The following is an 18,837-nucleotide window of genomic DNA, read 5'->3' on the forward strand; positions in this document are numbered from 1 at the left end:
ATGAGTGAGTAGGAGAAGCATTTTGGAGACTGGTGAGCTGTAAAATACTGTTTCTGAAGCAAGACTACTTGGGGCTAATTACCAGCTGAGGGGCTTCGGGCAAATGAATGTGTTTGGTGTGCCTCCATTGCCTCTCTGTATTAAACATAGAAGGAACTACGCCTACAATGATTATACCTACTCCACAACCTCACAGTGAGAAATAAAGACTTAGAAAAATGTCCTCCATGGTGCCTACAACATGTAACTGAGTTATTTACTGCCTCGGGGTATTTACTGCTCTATGGTGAAACACTTGCTTAGTGTGCACAAGACCATAGATTCCTTGCCCAGTGTGAAGTAAATAAAAAGAAAGGGAAAAAAAACCTAGAAAAATGTTAGTATTATTGTTTTTGTGTCCTTTCAACCATGTCGTGGTGAACAGATTCTATCTCCTCTTTTGGCAAGCAGATGATAAATACCACTTGAAAAGTCCAGCCACGGAATCTTGTAGGATCTCTGCCTGAGACTTAGACCCCTGAAACACTATGTTGAGGGATCTATTTGCAGGCTGTCCTTTATGGACCCCAATTGAAGCATGTGAAATGGGGGTAGGGGAAGGATCTCTGGGGTCAGACTGTCTGAAAGCTGACATGAGCATTTGCTATCTGTGACCTGAGTGAAACTATAAAACTTCTCCGGACCTCATCTATAAACTAGACAGCTTGAGAACTACTATGGAGAGTAAATTATCCATCCCAGTGACTGAATTATAGCTGACTCATAAATATTGGGCATCATCCCCTTTCCCATGGCAGGAGAAAATGAGTAATTTTCCCAGACTTTGGAATAAAAAAAAGCCAAAATAATTCCCAATTATGCTATCAAATCATGGGGCTAGTATTTAGAATGCAGTTAGGAATTATGACAGTTAAACAGAGCAGCTTTTCCTCTAAGTAGTAGGTTTTAGTAGGTTTTCCTCTAAGACCCACAACTGGGTAGTTGACTAGGTTTCTGGTATGATTTTCCTCTTGTTGAGTTGGCCTTAAGTCCAATGAGACAGCTGGTGGTTACCATCAGAGGTAACTGTAGCTCTTTCCCTCATCAAAGAAGCTTCTAATCAGTGTTCCCCAGGGAGGAACCCCTAATTGGTTATCCAATACCAAACGGTCACGCCTAAAATCATATACATGCAAGCAACACTAAATGGACTCAGTAGGTTGCATTTAGATTATTTATGTGTATATATGTGGGTGTGTCAATAATAATCAAAGAAAAATAGGCCATAAATTTGAGAAAGAATAAGTAGAGGGCATGGGGGAGCTGGAGGGAAGAAAGGGAAAGGTGAAATGACCTAATTGTATTTGAATTAAAAATGATGGAGCATAATACAGACCACCTAAAAGAATTCTGGACTATTTAAGGGCCGGCAGACCATGTTAGTACCTTCACTCGGAGAACAGAGGCACAGATTGGAGCCGCCTTTTCTATCTTCTGCTTTATTCTGGAGATGGTAATAGGACTCAAAATTATTGAGAACCCTCTTTTACTATTTGGCCTGAGAAAAACCTGGCTGACAGAGCATATCAAAATGTTGTACAAAAAAAAAAAAAAAAAAAAGAGAGAGAGAGATCTGACTAGGCAAGAGCATTCCAGAAGAAAGTGACTCTCCACACCTCTGATTCACCTAGAGCCACCATCATCTCTAGGGAACATGACTGTGATCCATAATTATAGGAGTTAGATGATCCACTCTGAGCAAAGCAGTTCTTTTTTCTTTATTCCAAGCCGTATGTGTCTTTCTCCAGCAGCTGTAACCTATGACCAGCATAATCTGTTCTCACGACCCGTAAGTTCTCAACCAGTCCTACTAAAATTGTGGTGGCAGAACCCAAGAAGTAGGTACTTCCAACAATCTTGGGCAAAGAGAACATCCCTCCTCTCTGTTGACTCCAGCTGCTTGTGGCCACTGGGAAGGCAGGCTCAGTGTATGCCCTTCTCCCTCATTTCAGCAGTCTCATTCTCTATGTCCTCGGGTACACCTAGACAGGGCTGCCTCAGACAGACATGCCTTCACAACACTGTTGACTATTCTAAAATGTCCTCACAATCCACCGGGTCTGTATTCAGATGGTGGTGTAGGCAGCACACTGGATTATATGTATGGCAACAAGTCCTTGTGTGAAAAGCAGACCAGTTTTGTCAAAGACAAGCAAACCAAAAGCCATAGCACTTCTGAAAGAAGCCTCAGAGGCACAAAAGCACCCCAACTGCCTGAGCAGTCACTTACCTCCCCAAATGGCTAGTTTTCCTGTTGCCTGTTATAGCCTTCCACTTGTCCCCAGGAAATTCCTGCAAAGGAAAATTCTGGTAAGTTAGGGAACTTTGAACAGCCAAGCATCCAGGTAGTTTCGAAAATAGCAGCCTGGCCAGGTACCTTGGCTGGTAACATGGACTCTCCCAGATAGGCTACAGAAATGTATACTCGGAAGGCTGCCTTTCTTTGGGGAAGCCTGCTGAGCTACTGCAGTCATGCAGATACCCAGAAAGCACTCAGAGACCTGGACACTGTGGGCTAAGAATGTTGAATTTCCCTCTTGCTCCACTCCCCTCCCAAACCACGCCCCAAACCAGTTTAGCATGTCTGCTGTTTGCTCTAGCTCCTGATTGCACTGAGGGTTGGAGGGCTTCTGTTTGTCCTACTGGATGAACCTGTTCATTCCTCCTGCTGCTTCTTCCAATTTTGAAAGAATCTTCTTGGAAGCACTGACCTCGAGGGGGTTTTGAGGGCAAGAGGTCTTGCAGCAGAATCCCTCTCCCAGGGCTGGAAAAGGTGGAACAGAGAGGTCAGCTACCCTCATCCTCTGCCCACTTCTTCAGACAAGGGTTGACATGAGTCTCAGGGAGATCGAGTATTGGCTGCCGTTGTTCACACATTACAGAAGTAGACTGTCTCCCTTGGATATATTTTCCTGAATTGCTCAGCCATACATGCCATTTGTAAAAAATTCCCTTTCTTCTTACTAGAGCCAGAACCTGAATGCATGTTTGCTTTTCAGATTCCTCCTGGTTTTGCATTTAGCACCCTCCACCTGGAGACTCAGAGCTTAGCCCAAGAGAAGGCATTTTTTTTCCTAAGCCACACTGATCTTTTAAATTCATTTTGCTTCAATACTGCTATTATTAGCCTTTTCCAAGGTTTATTGCCTTAGCCGCAGCAGGCCTCTCTTTTGGGGACAAACACCTGGCGAAGCAGAATGATATAGGTTTTTTTGGTGTCAGTTATACTGGCTAAGACATTTATTATCTGTCCTATGTGAGGGACATGCTGTCACCACTTTGAACCTCAGTTTGCTATTTGGCAAATACAGATAGTCAGTGAGGATCAAAGGAGATGTGTAGAGAATGCCCGCACAGTGCACGGTATAGAGAAGGCTCTGTAGCATAGCACTTGCGAGTCTGTCGCAGGAAGACTGCTTGCGTGTACAAGAGCAGCCTGAGGGACTCAGACTCTGCCTCAAAGAACACTTCATTCTGGATGTTAGTATGAAAAAGGTGGGGAGTATTTTCTGATTCCAGCTTTCACAAAACCAGACAGCAGTCTTTGTGTGAGGCACATCTGAGCAATTCTAACAATTTGTACTTCAGACTCTGTCTGTCTTGACATGTTTGTGAGATGTCACTGCCCACAAAGGCACCAGAATGTGTTCCGCCAGAGCACGAGCCAGGATTTCCTGTCCATGTTCTGTCTAGTCCTGTGGAGGTGCTTAGAGAATACCAGTGGTTAAACCAGACAAAGCCCTCCACTCACTGACCTTTTGAGATTCTCAGTATTACTTTACTTTGTGCCTGAGCCGCTTAGTATCCGGAAACTGGTCTCTGTTCTTTGAACCAAAGAAGCAATACTCACAATAGGTAGAGCAGTTGAGGATTATAGCAGGACTTGCTGTTTTGGAGAAAGTGATAGTGCTAGAAGCTATCCTGTTAGCTACATGGGAGAAGGCCTAGGCTTTGCAATCTACTTATGGAGAGGCGGGTAGCACATACTCCAGAATACAGCCTCTGCAGCTAAAAGCAAGCTTCAGGTTCCACATCTGCCCTTCACTAAGTGGATGGTCCACACTCCCCTTTAACTCTGCTATATTATACATACATACACACATATGTTACACATGATAAACATACATGTGCTAAACATATGTGCTTATGTTTACATTGATACTACATGCTATATATGTATATATATATTGTTTATATACATTATACCATAAATATATGGTACATGCTATGTGGTAGCATATTCATGACAAGGGTACCTATTTCTTGATTGCTAGAAGAGTCAATGCATTGATACATCTAAAGCACCTAGAATCTAGTGGACAGCACATACAAGTTATTTTCATGTTGTTCAAATCCTGTCTCTGCACCTTATGAGCTGGGCGATCTCTCTGAGACTCAGGTTCCTCAGCTGTCTCATGTAAGTGCTAAGTGAAATCATCTGGCGAGTATGTAAAACGAATTGGCCTAAAATATGTGTGATATAAGTATTTGCTGATTCCATTTCTCCAGAGATCACTGAATCAGAGCTAGTTAGCTCTCCAATCTTCTTCATGGCAGAAAGAGCAGGCTCTCAGCCTTTCTTCAGATAGTAACCACAGCAACCACCTTAGTCGCCAGAGCTAGAGTGTCTAAACCCATGCTGTATGTCTCACAGGGTCAAGAATACAGGATTCCCCTGACAAGGGTAGAAATGGCACGTTCCTACATACACAGCCATCCACATACCTGAAAACCTAGTGTCTAAGCAGATGTGCTTGGCCAGTCTAACAGACATTAGGAGCCCAATGTGACCCTCCTCCAAGTGTAAGAGGAGAGGTATGACATAGGCACAGCTTGCCTATATTGCTACAGGCAGCTGCTGCTATCTGTCAACTGAACTCCCTTCTCTTGCGAAGGTGCTGGTCCTGAGATGACACCCCCGCTGTCATCCTCTCCCCTCTTTCCACTCACCTTCAACCCCCTTTCCCTATTACTTGCTTATGAGTGCTTCTTTCAGCCAAGATTTTCAAGCTAAGCCAAATTTCCCTTCATCTTAAAATAGCTTACTTATAAGATGATTACTGTCTGGAAGTCACTGTTCTAAAGGCCTTGCACATGCTCGCCATCTAATCCAACTTATGAAGCAGTACTGTTATTACCTTCATTTTTTAGATGGGCAAGATTAGGCACTCTAAATTCTGGGGAAGGAATTTAAACCCAGTTAGTCTAGTTTCAGCTTCAATGCCTTTCAGGCATTATCTATATTTCCTTTCCTCTTTTTTCAACATTGTGAATATTTTCAAACATATCAAAAAGAGAAAAGCAGTTTACAGTGAACATCCATGTATCCTATCTAGATGCTACAATTAACATTTTTGCTGTATTCGCCTTATCATGTACCTGTTTACTCATCTATTCATCAACTAGTACACCTTAAATTCTTAAATGCCCTTCAAAGTAAGTCCCAACAATTTTATCTGCATAAATGTAAACACTTAAATAACATAGAGTAATTCCTTAAAAGCCACAAGCTACCAAAGCTCACTCAAGAAGAAACAGATAATCTCAATAACACTGTTTCTATTAGGGAAATTAATGTGCAGGTTCAAACATTCTCACAAAGAAAATTCAGGCCCAAATTACTTCAGTGATAAATTTTATCACATGTTTAAAGAAGAAATAACAGCACTGTTGTACATATTCTTCCTGAGAATAGAAGAGTGGGGACTTCTTCCCACCTCATTTAGCTAGCATTACCAAGTTTAAAAAACAAAGATTTTATAATACAGGCTAAAATCTGCAATAAATGTAGGTTCAAAGGGCCTTAACAAAATGCTAATAAATCAGATCTAGCAGCGTAAAAAAATGTTACTACATATGACCAAGTGGGGTTTATCATGGAAATGCTAGATGGATACTTATTTTAAAATCCAATCAATATAACCCACTACAAATTTAAACAAAAATTAAAAGTGTAGGCATCTTAATAGAAATAGGAAAACATTTGAAAGAACCCAAAATCCATTCTTAATTTTTTTTTTAAAAAAAAGAGCTCCTGTGCAGCTAAGACTAAAAGGGCATTTCTCAACCAGCTGAAGGCCAACTACGGAACCACAATTACTAAGAGACTGTAGCCACCAGACTCCACAGGGAAGCAGTGAAAACAGAGCAACAGTGCAGGTCTCAGGGTTCCTTCTGAACACTGTACTGCAGAGCCCAGGAAAAGCAGTTAGGCTCACTTCCCCAGGAAAGAGCATGCAGAACACGAAAAAACATACAAAATTCCTTCTATTCCCAGATGATGTGACCTCCTATGTGCGATATTTTCTATAACCTACCTAATAGGTACTAGAATTCATCAGTGAGTTCAGCAAGGCTATAGGATATGAAGCCAATGTACAAAATTCAACTGTATTTATATGTGCAAGTAACAAAGTATTTTAACTTAATATTCAGAAAACAATATTGTTTTCTGTAGCTTAAAAGCCTATTAGAATCTTAGGCATATGTAAACCAAGATATGTGTAAGATGCATACATGGGAAATGTAAAATAATGTGTATACATGAATATACTTCAAGAATACTTCAGTATGCATGTTAAAGTTTATCATTTGCTTACACTATTTTAGGCAAAATGTGTTTCCTATGACATGTATAAATATTAATGTACATTTGTTGATTGTTGATGAATATACTCATGTAAATCTAATCCACAGCAAGCTACTTAATGTACTTCCACGCCATATTCCCTTCAACTTCTGTACGAATACATACTGGCAAACACTGTTCTCCACCTTTTTTCCAACAGAAGAGCCATGTTATCCATTCATCTGTTGATGGACATCTAGGCTGGTTCTATTCCTTAACTGATGTTAAGTACTATAGTGATAACCATGGGTGTGCAAGTATATCTGTGGTAAGACTTAGAGCCCTTTGGAAACTATACATAATATAATTTTATTTAGTCATAAAGACAAGAATAAATCATGACATTTGCAGAAAAATGGGTAGAACTAAAAAAATATTACATCAAGCAAAATAAGTCAGACTCAAGAAGACAAATGGTACACGTTCTATCTTTTATGTGGAGTCTATCTTTGAATTTTTATTAGTGCTAGCTGTTTTATAAGTGAATATATTTTTCCCTTTAAAAATTATGTAACTTCAAATTATAATTGGTTCATGGTTTGCTTAAGGTCACTCAGATACTAATTTTAAAGTTAGAACAAATTCCAGTTCTGTTCATTTTAAGGAGCAAAAATTACTTTCCCCAACCTCTAAAGCTGCACAGGTATATTGCAATTTTGGTGGCTGAGTGTAGAGAAGGGGCTATATCATTGTAATTATCCTTTCGAATGATCAATTTCACTCACCCACAAACCAAGTCCTCACCTGTATTGCTGCCTTCCTGGATTTCCAAGCATTGCTGGGTGCCAGGCTGCTGTCCTCAAGGGCACTATGCTGAGGATTATGATAGCAAGCTGTACACCGAATGCATTGGTGGTGGTGGCACCTGCAGTTGAGGCAGTTTGGCAACAGATTTCTCTTTAGCAATGCAGGGCAGATTTCTCCAGAACAATAAATGCAAGGATCATGCATTACAGTTCCCTGAACATTGCAGGAATAGGAACAGGTCCTGTGGTAATCAAAATCCCCACAGTGCAGTGGCTTACAGCACAGGGAATTTTCTAGGCCTTTGGTAGCAAAGCATTCTGGGTAAGTGGGAGTTTCTGACTGAAGTGGTGACATGGAATGGTATGATTGGTCTGCAGCATGGTATGGTTGGTCTGTGGAATGATATGATTGGTCCAGGGGATGGCATCTCAATTCTCTATAGCTCACTGACTGGAAGTTCTGGTCTATAGGTTTAGGTCTTTGGGTAAAAGTCTTATTGCTATGAGTGGTTAAGCCTGGCAAATGAGATGTAGACAAAGATTTACTACTCTCTTCAAAGAACTTTCTTCTGTCTTCAAATGGCAAGAGGATGGCTTCCTCCCCAGCTTGAGCAGCAGATGTCTTCAATTCCTTGTTGTCATCTGGGCTGGAAGGACCTTCTGTGGATAGTGACTGTGGCCTATATTCAGGCGACCATCTCCACTGACCTCCACAGACGCCCTGGGGAGCATTTGCTTTGTCAGTGTCTAAGGAGGATGAATCAGATGCCTTCCACCAGGTGTTCAGGCCCAAAGAAGACTGGCCAGACCTCTGGCCAGGGCTCATCCTTCCCTCTAAGCCTACCCTAGCTTTGGAGCTCTCAGAGGCTTGGCTGAGGCATTCTGAAGACCTAGCCCTGAGAATTATGCTTTTGTTGAAAGGCTTGTCTCCCGGGCCAGGAGCTTTTTTATATGAAGACGGAAGAGCCGAGTTAGAAGCAGAAGGTGGAGGGCTTTCTGGAGACTCTTGTGTCTCTTGCACTGGCTCCTTAGTGTCACACAAATGTGACAATGGTCCCTTACTTTTCTGGAGCTGGGCTTTCCTCCTCTGAATTTCATTGCGAAGATTGGTAGCAAACCTCTCACTCTTCCGCCGGTTTTGGATGGAGCGGCCCCGGGGGCCTCCACTTCTTCTACCACCCAATTGGCCACATTCTTTGGGCTCATTGTCACCTTCTTCAGTTGCTTCTGTGTGACCAGTAACTTTGGAGGTTGAAAAGAACTCTCTGGCTTGTTGAATAGAGGAGCAAGCGGCAGAGGGCTGCTGGCTAGCCAAGTCACTGCCTGTTCTGTTTGCTCTGTTGGGGTCTAAGTAAGTTCGTTCTGGTGGGTGTCCATCAACCTCTCCAAGTGGGGAACCACTTTGGCTCTGGTGTACTGAACTCATCAGCTTTTCATCTATGGGCCTGGTCTTCCTTTCTTTGCTAGGCTGCTCCTGAGTGTCTCCCATGGGACTTTTCTTTCCCTTAGGGTTGTTATGCAAAGGGGACACAGTCCACTGGTGCCCATCCTGCCCAGCTGGCAACTCCATCCCCTTGCTGCCTCTGGAATCAAGGTGCACCTGCTGCAGGTGGGACGCCAAGAGCTGTTCAGGAGCACTATGGCGATGCTCTGTGGTTCCTCGGAGGTGTGGAATGGCACCAAAGGGCACAGTGTTAGCCAAATCTGCTGGAGCCTCCTTGAGCAGGCTGAACTCTCTGCTGGAACCCTTGTCATAGGTTTTTGGGGAATCAAGAGCTTTGGAAGAGCCATCTCTCAGTAGCTGCTCAGAGTCCTCCTGACTGGATTCAGAAGGCTGGCTGAGCTCACAGTTCTGGTGGCCCTCATCTGTCACTTGGTCTTGCCCACTAATGCAGCAGAACTGGTTAGGGTTCCTGGTAGGCAGCACTGTCTCCAGGCCTTGTTTCTCCTTCTGTTGCAAGGAGTCCACAGGTTCAGATGCACGGCGCTGCTCTCCATTGAGGATTTGGGCTCTGGAGGCCTGAAGGCTGTCCCGCCTCACTGGAGGCTCTGGTGGACCTTGAACCATCTTGGCAGGTCCTGAGTCCTGGCTCTCCTCTGGGCAGGACGATTCCTGGGAAGTGGAGGTCACATGGCCCCCACTGGTACTGTGGCTACTTCCTGAGGTCTCAGATACATTAGGTCGGCCATCAGTGGCTTTAGTTGGCCCTGGGCCTGGCATGACACAGTCTGTGGAGGGTGGTTCCTCTGGTCTAAGGGAAAGGGCACAGTCTGAGGCATTTGAGCTAGCTGAGAAGGAGCTGTAGGCTGAGTCACGCTGGCTGGGGTACATGTTCTGGTCAATAGGTAAGAGGTGGCCCTCGTAGGTAGCTTGGCCTGGCTGTTCCAGGCTCTCCATGCTGCCAATCGAGCTGCTTTTCTCAGTGCTGCAGTGCCGGGAGAGGGGACACCACTGCACACACACGTCACTGTAAGACACAAGGGACATGCATAAGTTAGCTAAGCAGGTGACACTGTTCCTACTTTGGCCAGTCAGAGCCACCCATGTTACAAACGAAAGGAGAATGAGGCAAAGGGGGAAGAGAGGGAAAGAAGACTGACGCAGGGATGCCACAGAAACATGACAAAAGGGAGACAGGATTTCATACAGAGGAACGATGAGCAAACACCCCAAAGAATGGGGAGTGCCATGGGGACCACGCACTACGTCACTGCTAACAGCGAGTCTGAAGTTGCTTCTGAGTAGTCATTGTTGGGTTAATGTATGGTTCTCTACCAGGAGAGGCAGTGGGAAACATTAGCTTTAGAGAGGAGACCTATGGGACTGATTTGACTTCAGCCAGACTATTTCATAAACCAGGGATTCTCAACCCTGAGTGTGCATCCCAATCACATGGGGGGCTTGTTATAACAGGCCACTGGGCCTCATCACACTTTTGAAAGCCACTAGTGTCAATGAAACAAGTTCCACAGAGGGAAGTGACTTGGAGAAGACAATTTTTACAAACTCTAACTAGTGGCACAGTCAGGAAGGGAGTTTAAATGTTCTTTTATTCTGGAAATTCCATATTACTTTATTTGTAGTGCTGGTGGTAGGACTGAGGGCCTGGAACATGCTAGGGAAGGGCTCTGTTAAATTGGGCTATATCCTCAGAACCTACTATTTTTCTTGATAATAAAAATTTTGATTATTTACTGAGGCCTTTTACAGTCTTCCATTTGAAGTCCAAATAAGATGATTTTCTTCATTTTATAACTCATGAAGTAAAGCAAACTGACTATTTCAGCAAGATGATGAAGTTGAACTGCAATTGGAACCCAGGACTTTCTCAATCTAAAGTCTTAGCTGCTCTCTGATAACACTTTCAAATGAGAAAAAAATAGTAAACCCTCTGCTAGTGTTGCTGTGTAGATGAAATCAGATAAGAAACAAAGAGCCCTTGTCAGAGCCCAGGCATCTACCAAGGGCTTACTACACGGCAGTAGCTGCTCTCAGTTGTCATTGTTATCAATGTCCTTTCTACTGCTAGGAATGATCTATGAGTGGGCTTTGCTCACCCATACTTCCCTTATCTACCAACAGCAAAAGCACTCCAGGAAGACCAAGGCTGAGACATAATTTTGAATGTTAAGTGCCATTTCCCAAACACATAGCCAGACTGAGCCAAGAAATGCATGCCATTAACTCTCTTTGACTAGAATCTCAGAGGCTGCAGGTTGCTCTCAGAAAGGCCACAGCTCAGAAAGCAAGCCACAGCTGAGCTGTTAACAACAGCTCATGAGACCTCCAGAGCAGTCTCCCCTTATTCTTGCCCACTTGGTTCTGAGCTAGTAATACATTCATTTCTTATTGACAAGGGAATCTGCTATTCACCTTTCTGCTAGAACACACACACACACACACACACACACACACACAGGAGCCAGATCTAGAACATATTTCTGTGTATTCTTCTAGAACAAAACTGCCTCTGCCATGAGTCCCTGGCTTCCAATACCAAAAGAAACCCCAAAACAAACAAACAAAAAGCCCAAAAAACCAAATTAGGGAAAACTCACCCCTTAGCCTCCTTGAGCCCCACAACAAAAATCTACTCTTAGAGTGGGGATCTGATTATTGAAGGGACAATGTAGCCGAGGACTACACTTTGGCTGGCTTTCTGACTGTGGAGAAAAAAAAAAACCAAACAACAATTGGTTTGTCCCTTGAATAGTTATTTCAATAAAAATGGACAATACCAAGCTCCTTGCATTGAGCTAGACCCTGTGACTTGGGGAGGTCCCTGCTTTGGAGATTTCTGCTCTGCGAAAGAACCAATGAATGCTAGAGGAGATTCCTAGTGAGTGACTATAGATAGAGAAGACCATCTCCCACAGGAATCAAGGAAAGAATCTGAGAAAGAATACTAGTGAAATAGGATGAGAATCAGGGCAGAGTGGTTATTTTTGTGATTCAAAAGAGGCACCTCAAGGAAACACTATCAAGAAATAAAGATGCAGACTCAAAGTCATGGTGCTGGCCTGTTAGTCATATAATTAGATAAGAGCCCAGGGACTCTAGATAGCCATGCTATTTTTCTGTTATACCATTTCAGCTCTAAAACATCCAGCAGATGATCAGGGGAGGAGAGTGATCAGGCTGTCCAACCTCCAGCCTACCTTGAGGCTGTCCATCCTCCAGACTTACCTTGGGTTGCAACCAGAATGCCAAGACAAGCTGAAAGCTTCAGAAGGGAAATGCATGTTGGTGGCCGCTTCAGGGCACCCCTCCAATAGCTTGGCCACATGCCATGAGTGCGGTCTACTGACAGGGATGTTTCTCCTACAGCAAGAAAGAGCCAGGAAGTCAGTGTTGAAATCACTTCCCAAGTGACTTCCGTTCCTACCCCCTCCTTCCATTCAATGAGCTCGATTATCTTCCAAGGAGTTAATGTAGACATCTAAGTGTTCTCCTTAGCTCCTCTACTCAAATTTCCTTCATCCAATGGATGATTCCTGGAGACATAAAATGCCAGCTTCAATGGAAATGTTTTGTTCATAAGCATAGCCAAGTATTGCTGGGCGATGGTGGCACATGCCAATACTTGGGAGGCAGAGCCAGGCAGATCTCTGTGAGTTTGAGGCCAGCCTGGTCTACAGAGTTCCAGGACAGCCAGGACTGTTATACAGAAAACTCTGTTTTGAAAAACCAGAGCGAACAAACAAAAACATATTCAAGTACATACATTAATGCTAAATGTTACTATGATTGATTGATAAATAAAATGCTGATTGGCCAGTAGCCAGACAGAAAGTATAGATGGGACAAGAGAGAGGAGAATTCTGGGAAGTGGAAGGCTGAGGCAGAGAGACGCTGCCAGCCACCACGATGAGAAGCAGATGTTAAGATACCAGTAAGCCATGAGCCACGTGGCAACTTATAGATTAATAGAAATGGGTTAATTTAAGATATGAGAACAGATAGCAAGAAGCCTGAGCCATTAGGCCATACAGTTTATAAGTAATATAAGCATCTGAGTGATTATTTTATAAATGGGCTGTAGGACTGCAGAGGCTTGTTGGGATCCAGAGAGAAACTCTCCAGTTACAGGTAAACACCCAGTAGATGCTCAATAATATTTGTGAACTACACAAGAGCTGCTGACCAATGAATAGCAAGCCTACCTGCACTTGTCTTTGAGGGAAAATATTAATATGACCAATCTTCCCATTTTTCTCTACGAAAGGAGGTAAGCGGTTGAGATGCTTGAACCAGTCAAATTTTCATTAATTCTCTAAGTATTTATTGTATGTTTACTATATGCCTTCTAAAATACATGTAGTTATGGGGGTATAGCCATGAATCAAATACAGTGTATACCCCTGAAAGCGTGCTGATTCATGAAAGAGACAGAACTAATTGAAATAAAGTATCATAAAATGGCCCTAGAGACTGAAGGTTAAGATGGACACAGGCACACATAAGTGAGATACTTGAACTTGCAGGCAAAGTCATGGTAAAGATTCCAAACACTTGTGAGGAGAAAAAGGACAAAGTGGTGATAGGTTAGGGTGACAGAAGAGATTGGCTGTTTAGCATACTGGGGCAAATGACTGGAAACAGGTCTGAGGTGAAGGCTCCCCAATAGAACCAGAGGGTCTCTCTGGGGCTAAAGCCTGCAACTGCAACTCTTACATTGACTTTTTTATACAAGACCATTCATGTCAACTGGCACACTTCACATGATCAGATGCCACCCCTACACATCAGAAAGATAACCCAGGACGTGGTAGAACTAGGAGATAAAGAGATGACTGATTGGGGGGGGATAGAATCAGGAGAAGGAAGACATATAAATGAGAGAGCAGGGGGAAGAATATAGGGAGAGGGCGCAGAAGGGCCAGGCAGATGCAACAGACAAGAAGTGATGACAGACAGACAAACAAATGTCAGAAGGGAAGACACTGTGAGAAAGCTTATAGAAATATACAGTGGATGCTAGACAGATGAATGACACCGTGGGGCAAACAAATACTAATTAAGTAGATCGTGGAGAGATATTTAGATGATAGATTATTTACTCATTTATTCATATGCCCATATTGGGCACTGATGGTACAGACAACTCCTGTTGTCAGAAAGCTTGATATCCAGTGGGATAAATAAATTCTCTTCCTCCAATGAGCAATGGCAGGCAGAGTCAAGAGGGAGGATTGTAGCCTCTCTGGAAATGCAAAAATTCTAAAGATCCAGACAGCACAAGGTCAAAGCCTAAAAAGGTAGTCCTGAGGAGAAGGCCTTGCTGGAGGCATAAGACTGAGTGATAATAGGCCAGACACGGACAATGAAAGATATAGGAAGAAGGGCAGAGAAAGTTACTTGTCAAACACTAGGGCTACAGATCAGCAGTAGTAGCTAAAATTTGTGGTGAGGCCCCATCCTTATCGTCACATTGTTCTGTCATGGAACACTGAGTACACAGCAAGAAGGCTGAAGAACCCAGAAAGTACTTGCCCTGTGCTTGGCTGGAATATCACACCCAAAGCTGTGGTTTTGGGAGACCTCTGCTGCTACTCTCACCCAGCAGTCATGTGGTTAAAAAGTACTTACCAAGCATTTCCCAGTTGGAGGAATGTGTACTATTAGGTCTGTATACATCTATTATGTCTGATGCTTCTAAGTACTGAGACTGTAGTATGAAAGAGGAAACCTATGCTATTTTGGGTCCTTCTTTCCATATCCAGGATTTCTGAGTCCAAAATGTGAACTAGTTAGCATTGATCTTCCCAATTATGTAACCCACTATTTGCTCTCTTAAGTATTCTTTTATGAAGTATCATTGGCTTGTTTGCCCCCTCCATCTTTCTACCCTCCTTCCCCTACTTTCGTCCCTCTCTCCTCCATTTTGTTACCCTTATAGAGTCACAATTCTTCTTCTAGAATCCACTGCTACTACCTTTCAATTCTAGTCCATGCCCTCAACAGTGTGTCTAAAGTATTACGTCCACTTGCCAAAGAACATATTCTTGTTCTATTTCCATCCATGGCTTTTAGATCCTACCAGGTTAAATAAGAACAGAATTAGGAGGGGAATTCTCTACCACTAAATCTCCATTTCTTACTCTGTCCTGCTTCAAATATGAACTGGATCAGACTTTCAAAGTCTTTATAAGCTGTATCACACCATAGCTTGATCTCCCTGCTTGAACCACACTCTGTAGCTAGCTCTGTTCTTTTCCAACTCTGCTTTACTGTTGTTCATTTTCTAGTATAATTTATCCTAGTGATTGGACTGCTTTGATTTAAATCCCAACTCTATCACTTACTAGCTTTTGTTGCTGTCAACAAGTGACAACTTCTCAGAATCCATAGCAGTAAAAAGGAGATATTCTTAATGCATCTTTGTGGACGTGAGGCTCTAAATATTGTTCAAATTAAAGTAAATAAATATGTACTGCTAGAGTCATCTCCTCCAGGGAGCCTATCTTAAGTAATGTAGCCCTCATAATTTAGCCCATCATAATATGCTGTTTTGTATTGCTTATCAGCATTTCGTGTATATTAGCTTTGTCCTACTAACTATATTAAGCCAGTAAGCTATAAGAAGAAAAACTCTAGCATTTTACATGTGTGACTCTAAGAGTCAAGCCATCTGAGCTACTGTTTTCTTGAGAAACGGCAAAGTGCTTCTTATCTGGCTAGGTTATTACGGAAATTCGAAGCAGCATTCTCACCTGCCTACACTATTGTGGGTATGAGAAGAAGTATTCTCATAGCATCACGTAAATAGTCCAGTGATTTACCAAGTGGTCAGTAAATACCATGGAGTACAATATTGGCTATTAGCTCAACTTGTCCTTTTAGATGGCTCAAGGAACTTCCAACCAAGTGTGCCTGAGAAGCTTCTGTCAAGTTTCTGCTACACTGTTCCCTTGCCACACTTCAAACAGTAACTGATAAAGACCCCTTGGTCTCGAGAGTTTCTCCAGAAAATAATCCCAGAGGGGATAGAGGAAGGGAGGGAGGGCTCTGGAGACACTAGGAAAAAAAAGAAAGAAAGAAAGACTGGGAGGAAGGAAATCTCAGCAAAGCAACCCGAAGCCAGACTGAGTCCCATTATTCCTAGTTTAAGAAAGAGAAGAAACACTCTCCAAGCCCAGTGCCTGGTCTATTATCATTTGTGAACTGTCCTAGACTCAGCCCACACTTGATTTCAAACCCTAGTCGTGTATCCTTGCCCAAGGCATTTTTTGAGGTATAGATTTTTACTTGGGGCAAGGGGACTGGGCTTGTATGCTAGACAAGTACTCTGCTACACCACCGGAACTTGAGTTGTATATTTATATATTCTTTGTATGTAAAATGGGATAATGACCATCTATTTCTCTCATGAGCTATGGTCTGGTATAAATGATGCAGTTCCATGTGTGGAATTGATTAGCATAGTGCTTGATATAGACATCTTATAAACTTACAAAAAAATACAACAGGAGCCTCTACTGAACACTGAAGCTATGTCAGGTATGAAGTACCTCATGTGTATTGGCTGGTTTAATCCTCACTTCATTGTCATGTGTAAGAACTATTATTGTCCCCACTTCATCAATGAAAAAGGAGAGGTACAGAAAGCTGAAATTATTTGCCAGGAACACATCAGCTAGCAAGTAGATCTATGGTTAGAACTAGGATCAAAACTCAGATCTGGGACTAGCAAGGTGGTTCAGTAAGTATAGCATTTGTCACACAAGCTAGATAACCTAAGTTCAATCTCTAGAACCCACATAAAGGTAGAAGGGGAGAGCCAACGACACAAAGTTGCCTTCTGACTGCCACAAGCATGCCTTGGTACACAAGCATGCCTTGGTACACAAACACTCGCATATGAGTAATAAATTTGAAGGAAAAAATGAAACAGGTCTTCAAACGTTTTCTAGAATATCATGTGATCCCTTCTGCCCCAAGGGTTCTGTCTCATAAAGTTTATATACCTAAGGCTTGACATAATCATACCTCAAGAAACAGTAAGAAAAAGGAAGTCTTGGTGGTTCTAGATTTAAAACTATCCCCTCCAGTGGAGAAGGGGGAGGACGAGAGGTAAGTAGTATAAGACAAGCCCAGGCACCAATTATACAGCCCCTCCCCAATACAGGGATGACTAGAACTCTCATCCTTTTCCCTAAAGCTGGGGTAGGCACTATGACTGAACATATTCTATAGCTCATTATCATCAAACGCCTTTCTTAGGAACAAAACCAAGACACCAAACAAAGACAGCAGGAGGAGGAAAAAGTTGGAAACTGGCTGTACCTACCATGGGAGTTGCTCAGAGAGGAGAGGTGTCTTATGAGAGCTTGGAGTATCCAGCTAGTTCACAGTCTCAACATCAACCACTCCAGTGTCTTCTCTTAGCTGAGGACCATCAGCCCTCCACTTAAGACCTCCCTGGGTGTGAGGCCAGCAGCCCAAGATCCTAAGTGTCATCCAAGCAGTTCATGTGGATGGCAGGCCACAGCTCTCAGCCTGCTTGGGTTTTTCTGTGGCCACAGCCTTCGGGAGTGTCAGCCAGTGTCAAGGGCTGGATAAGAGTTAAGACACTACTCCAGGAACCAGCCAGCGCCCTAGTGGCAAGGAGAAGGAGGAAAGGCAGTTCCAGCAGCAACACTCCCTACCCCCACCCCCACCCCGTTCCTGACTCCTACCTCCTCAGTGCCCTGGCCCATCCCATCCACAGCTCAGAGACCAATAAGGAAGCTGGGCCCCTGGCCACTGCTAGAACTCAGGAAAGGAGCAAGGAAATGATGTTTGGGAAAGATAAAGCGGGTGTCTAAAAAGAATTTTTAAAAATACACGTAAGTGAGAGAGAAAAACACCCCAGATGCATACACTTAAAAGAATTCCTGCACTTCCTGAACTGAGTTGACCCCACCCAGCCATCTCCGCAGGTCCTCAGGGCCCCAAGAAAGGAGAACTCAGCCTGGCTTAGCAGCCTCCAGATCCAGAGAAATGGTACTATAAAGCTGGGGACCACTGACTTAGACATTTTTCAAGGTAAAGGTCCTTCTGAGATACAGAAGTTTACAAATATTCCAGTCTTTTACTTTCAAGAGGCAACCGAGCATCTGTTCCCTTCCAAAGAAAACAATTTCACACCAAACACTCCAATGACAGAAAAGGAGCAATGCTAGAATGGTGGCCCTTGGGAGTATCCCTGGATCGGCCATTAATTTACTCTCAACTCTGGCAACCATCCCTTCTGTGAAAAATCAACATGAACTCAGTTGTCATGAGTGATCCCTGTAGCTATGGCATAACATAGTGTAGAGGTGGAAGATCCAAGCCTAATGTTCATACTAATATCCTTGCTGACCAGTATGCTGACCAGACCCCAGAACATTCTATTACAAATTTGTTATACCCCTAAGCCCAGGCCCAGGTATCAGAATTTAATTTTTCTTAGGGATGTCAAGTTAGGGCTTTCCCGTCATAATTAACTTGATCTCTACTACAATTTCCCTTGGCCTCTGGCTTCAATTCCGGTAATTTATGGTCCCCATGAGGGCTTATGCAAGCTCCCTCAAGACAAAAAGTATGCTAGGGCCTTTCCTCTCAGGGGAAATTAGTCCCTTCCTCTTGCATTTCTCTGTACCTCACAGAAGTTTATCAATTTATAAAAGTACTATTGTAAGGCTAAGTTTATAGGGAATATGGATCTGACTTGAAACCTTGACTTCACTTCAAGTAGACTTTCTTGGCCTAGTGAATGTCACAGAATTTCAAATTCCTTGTGTATAAAGTACACATGGCATGCAGCAGGCACTTCATCAATGGTATACATGTGTTACTAAGATTAAGCTTACCCAAAGAGTACAATGAACACAGTGCTATTAGTAGCATGAAAATCGGTTTTAATCCAGACAGGGATGGATGAGAAAGGTTCCGTTAAG

At 43.1% G+C, this 18,837-nt stretch overlaps 1 protein-coding gene across 1 annotated transcript in view; it reads right to left on the reverse strand.

Moving 5' to 3' along the window:
* The window catches only part of Shroom4 (shroom family member 4), a 100,844-nt gene that overhangs the window by 37,231 nt on the left and 44,776 nt on the right, over positions 1-18,837 (reverse strand). Inside the window, exons 2-4 of the mRNA XM_059251256.1 lie at positions 12,101-12,235; positions 7,412-9,881; positions 2,270-2,331 (exon numbers count right to left, since the gene is read on the reverse strand). Coding sequence (XP_059107239.1) covers positions 2,270-2,331; positions 7,412-9,881; positions 12,101-12,235 — 2,667 coding nt within the window. The remainder of the gene's footprint in view (positions 1-2,269; positions 2,332-7,411; positions 9,882-12,100; positions 12,236-18,837) is intronic.

This window comes from Peromyscus eremicus, chromosome X (genome assembly GCF_949786415.1).
Source record: "Peromyscus eremicus chromosome X, PerEre_H2_v1, whole genome shotgun sequence".
Lineage (NCBI taxonomy): Eukaryota > Metazoa > Chordata > Mammalia > Rodentia > Cricetidae > Peromyscus > Peromyscus eremicus.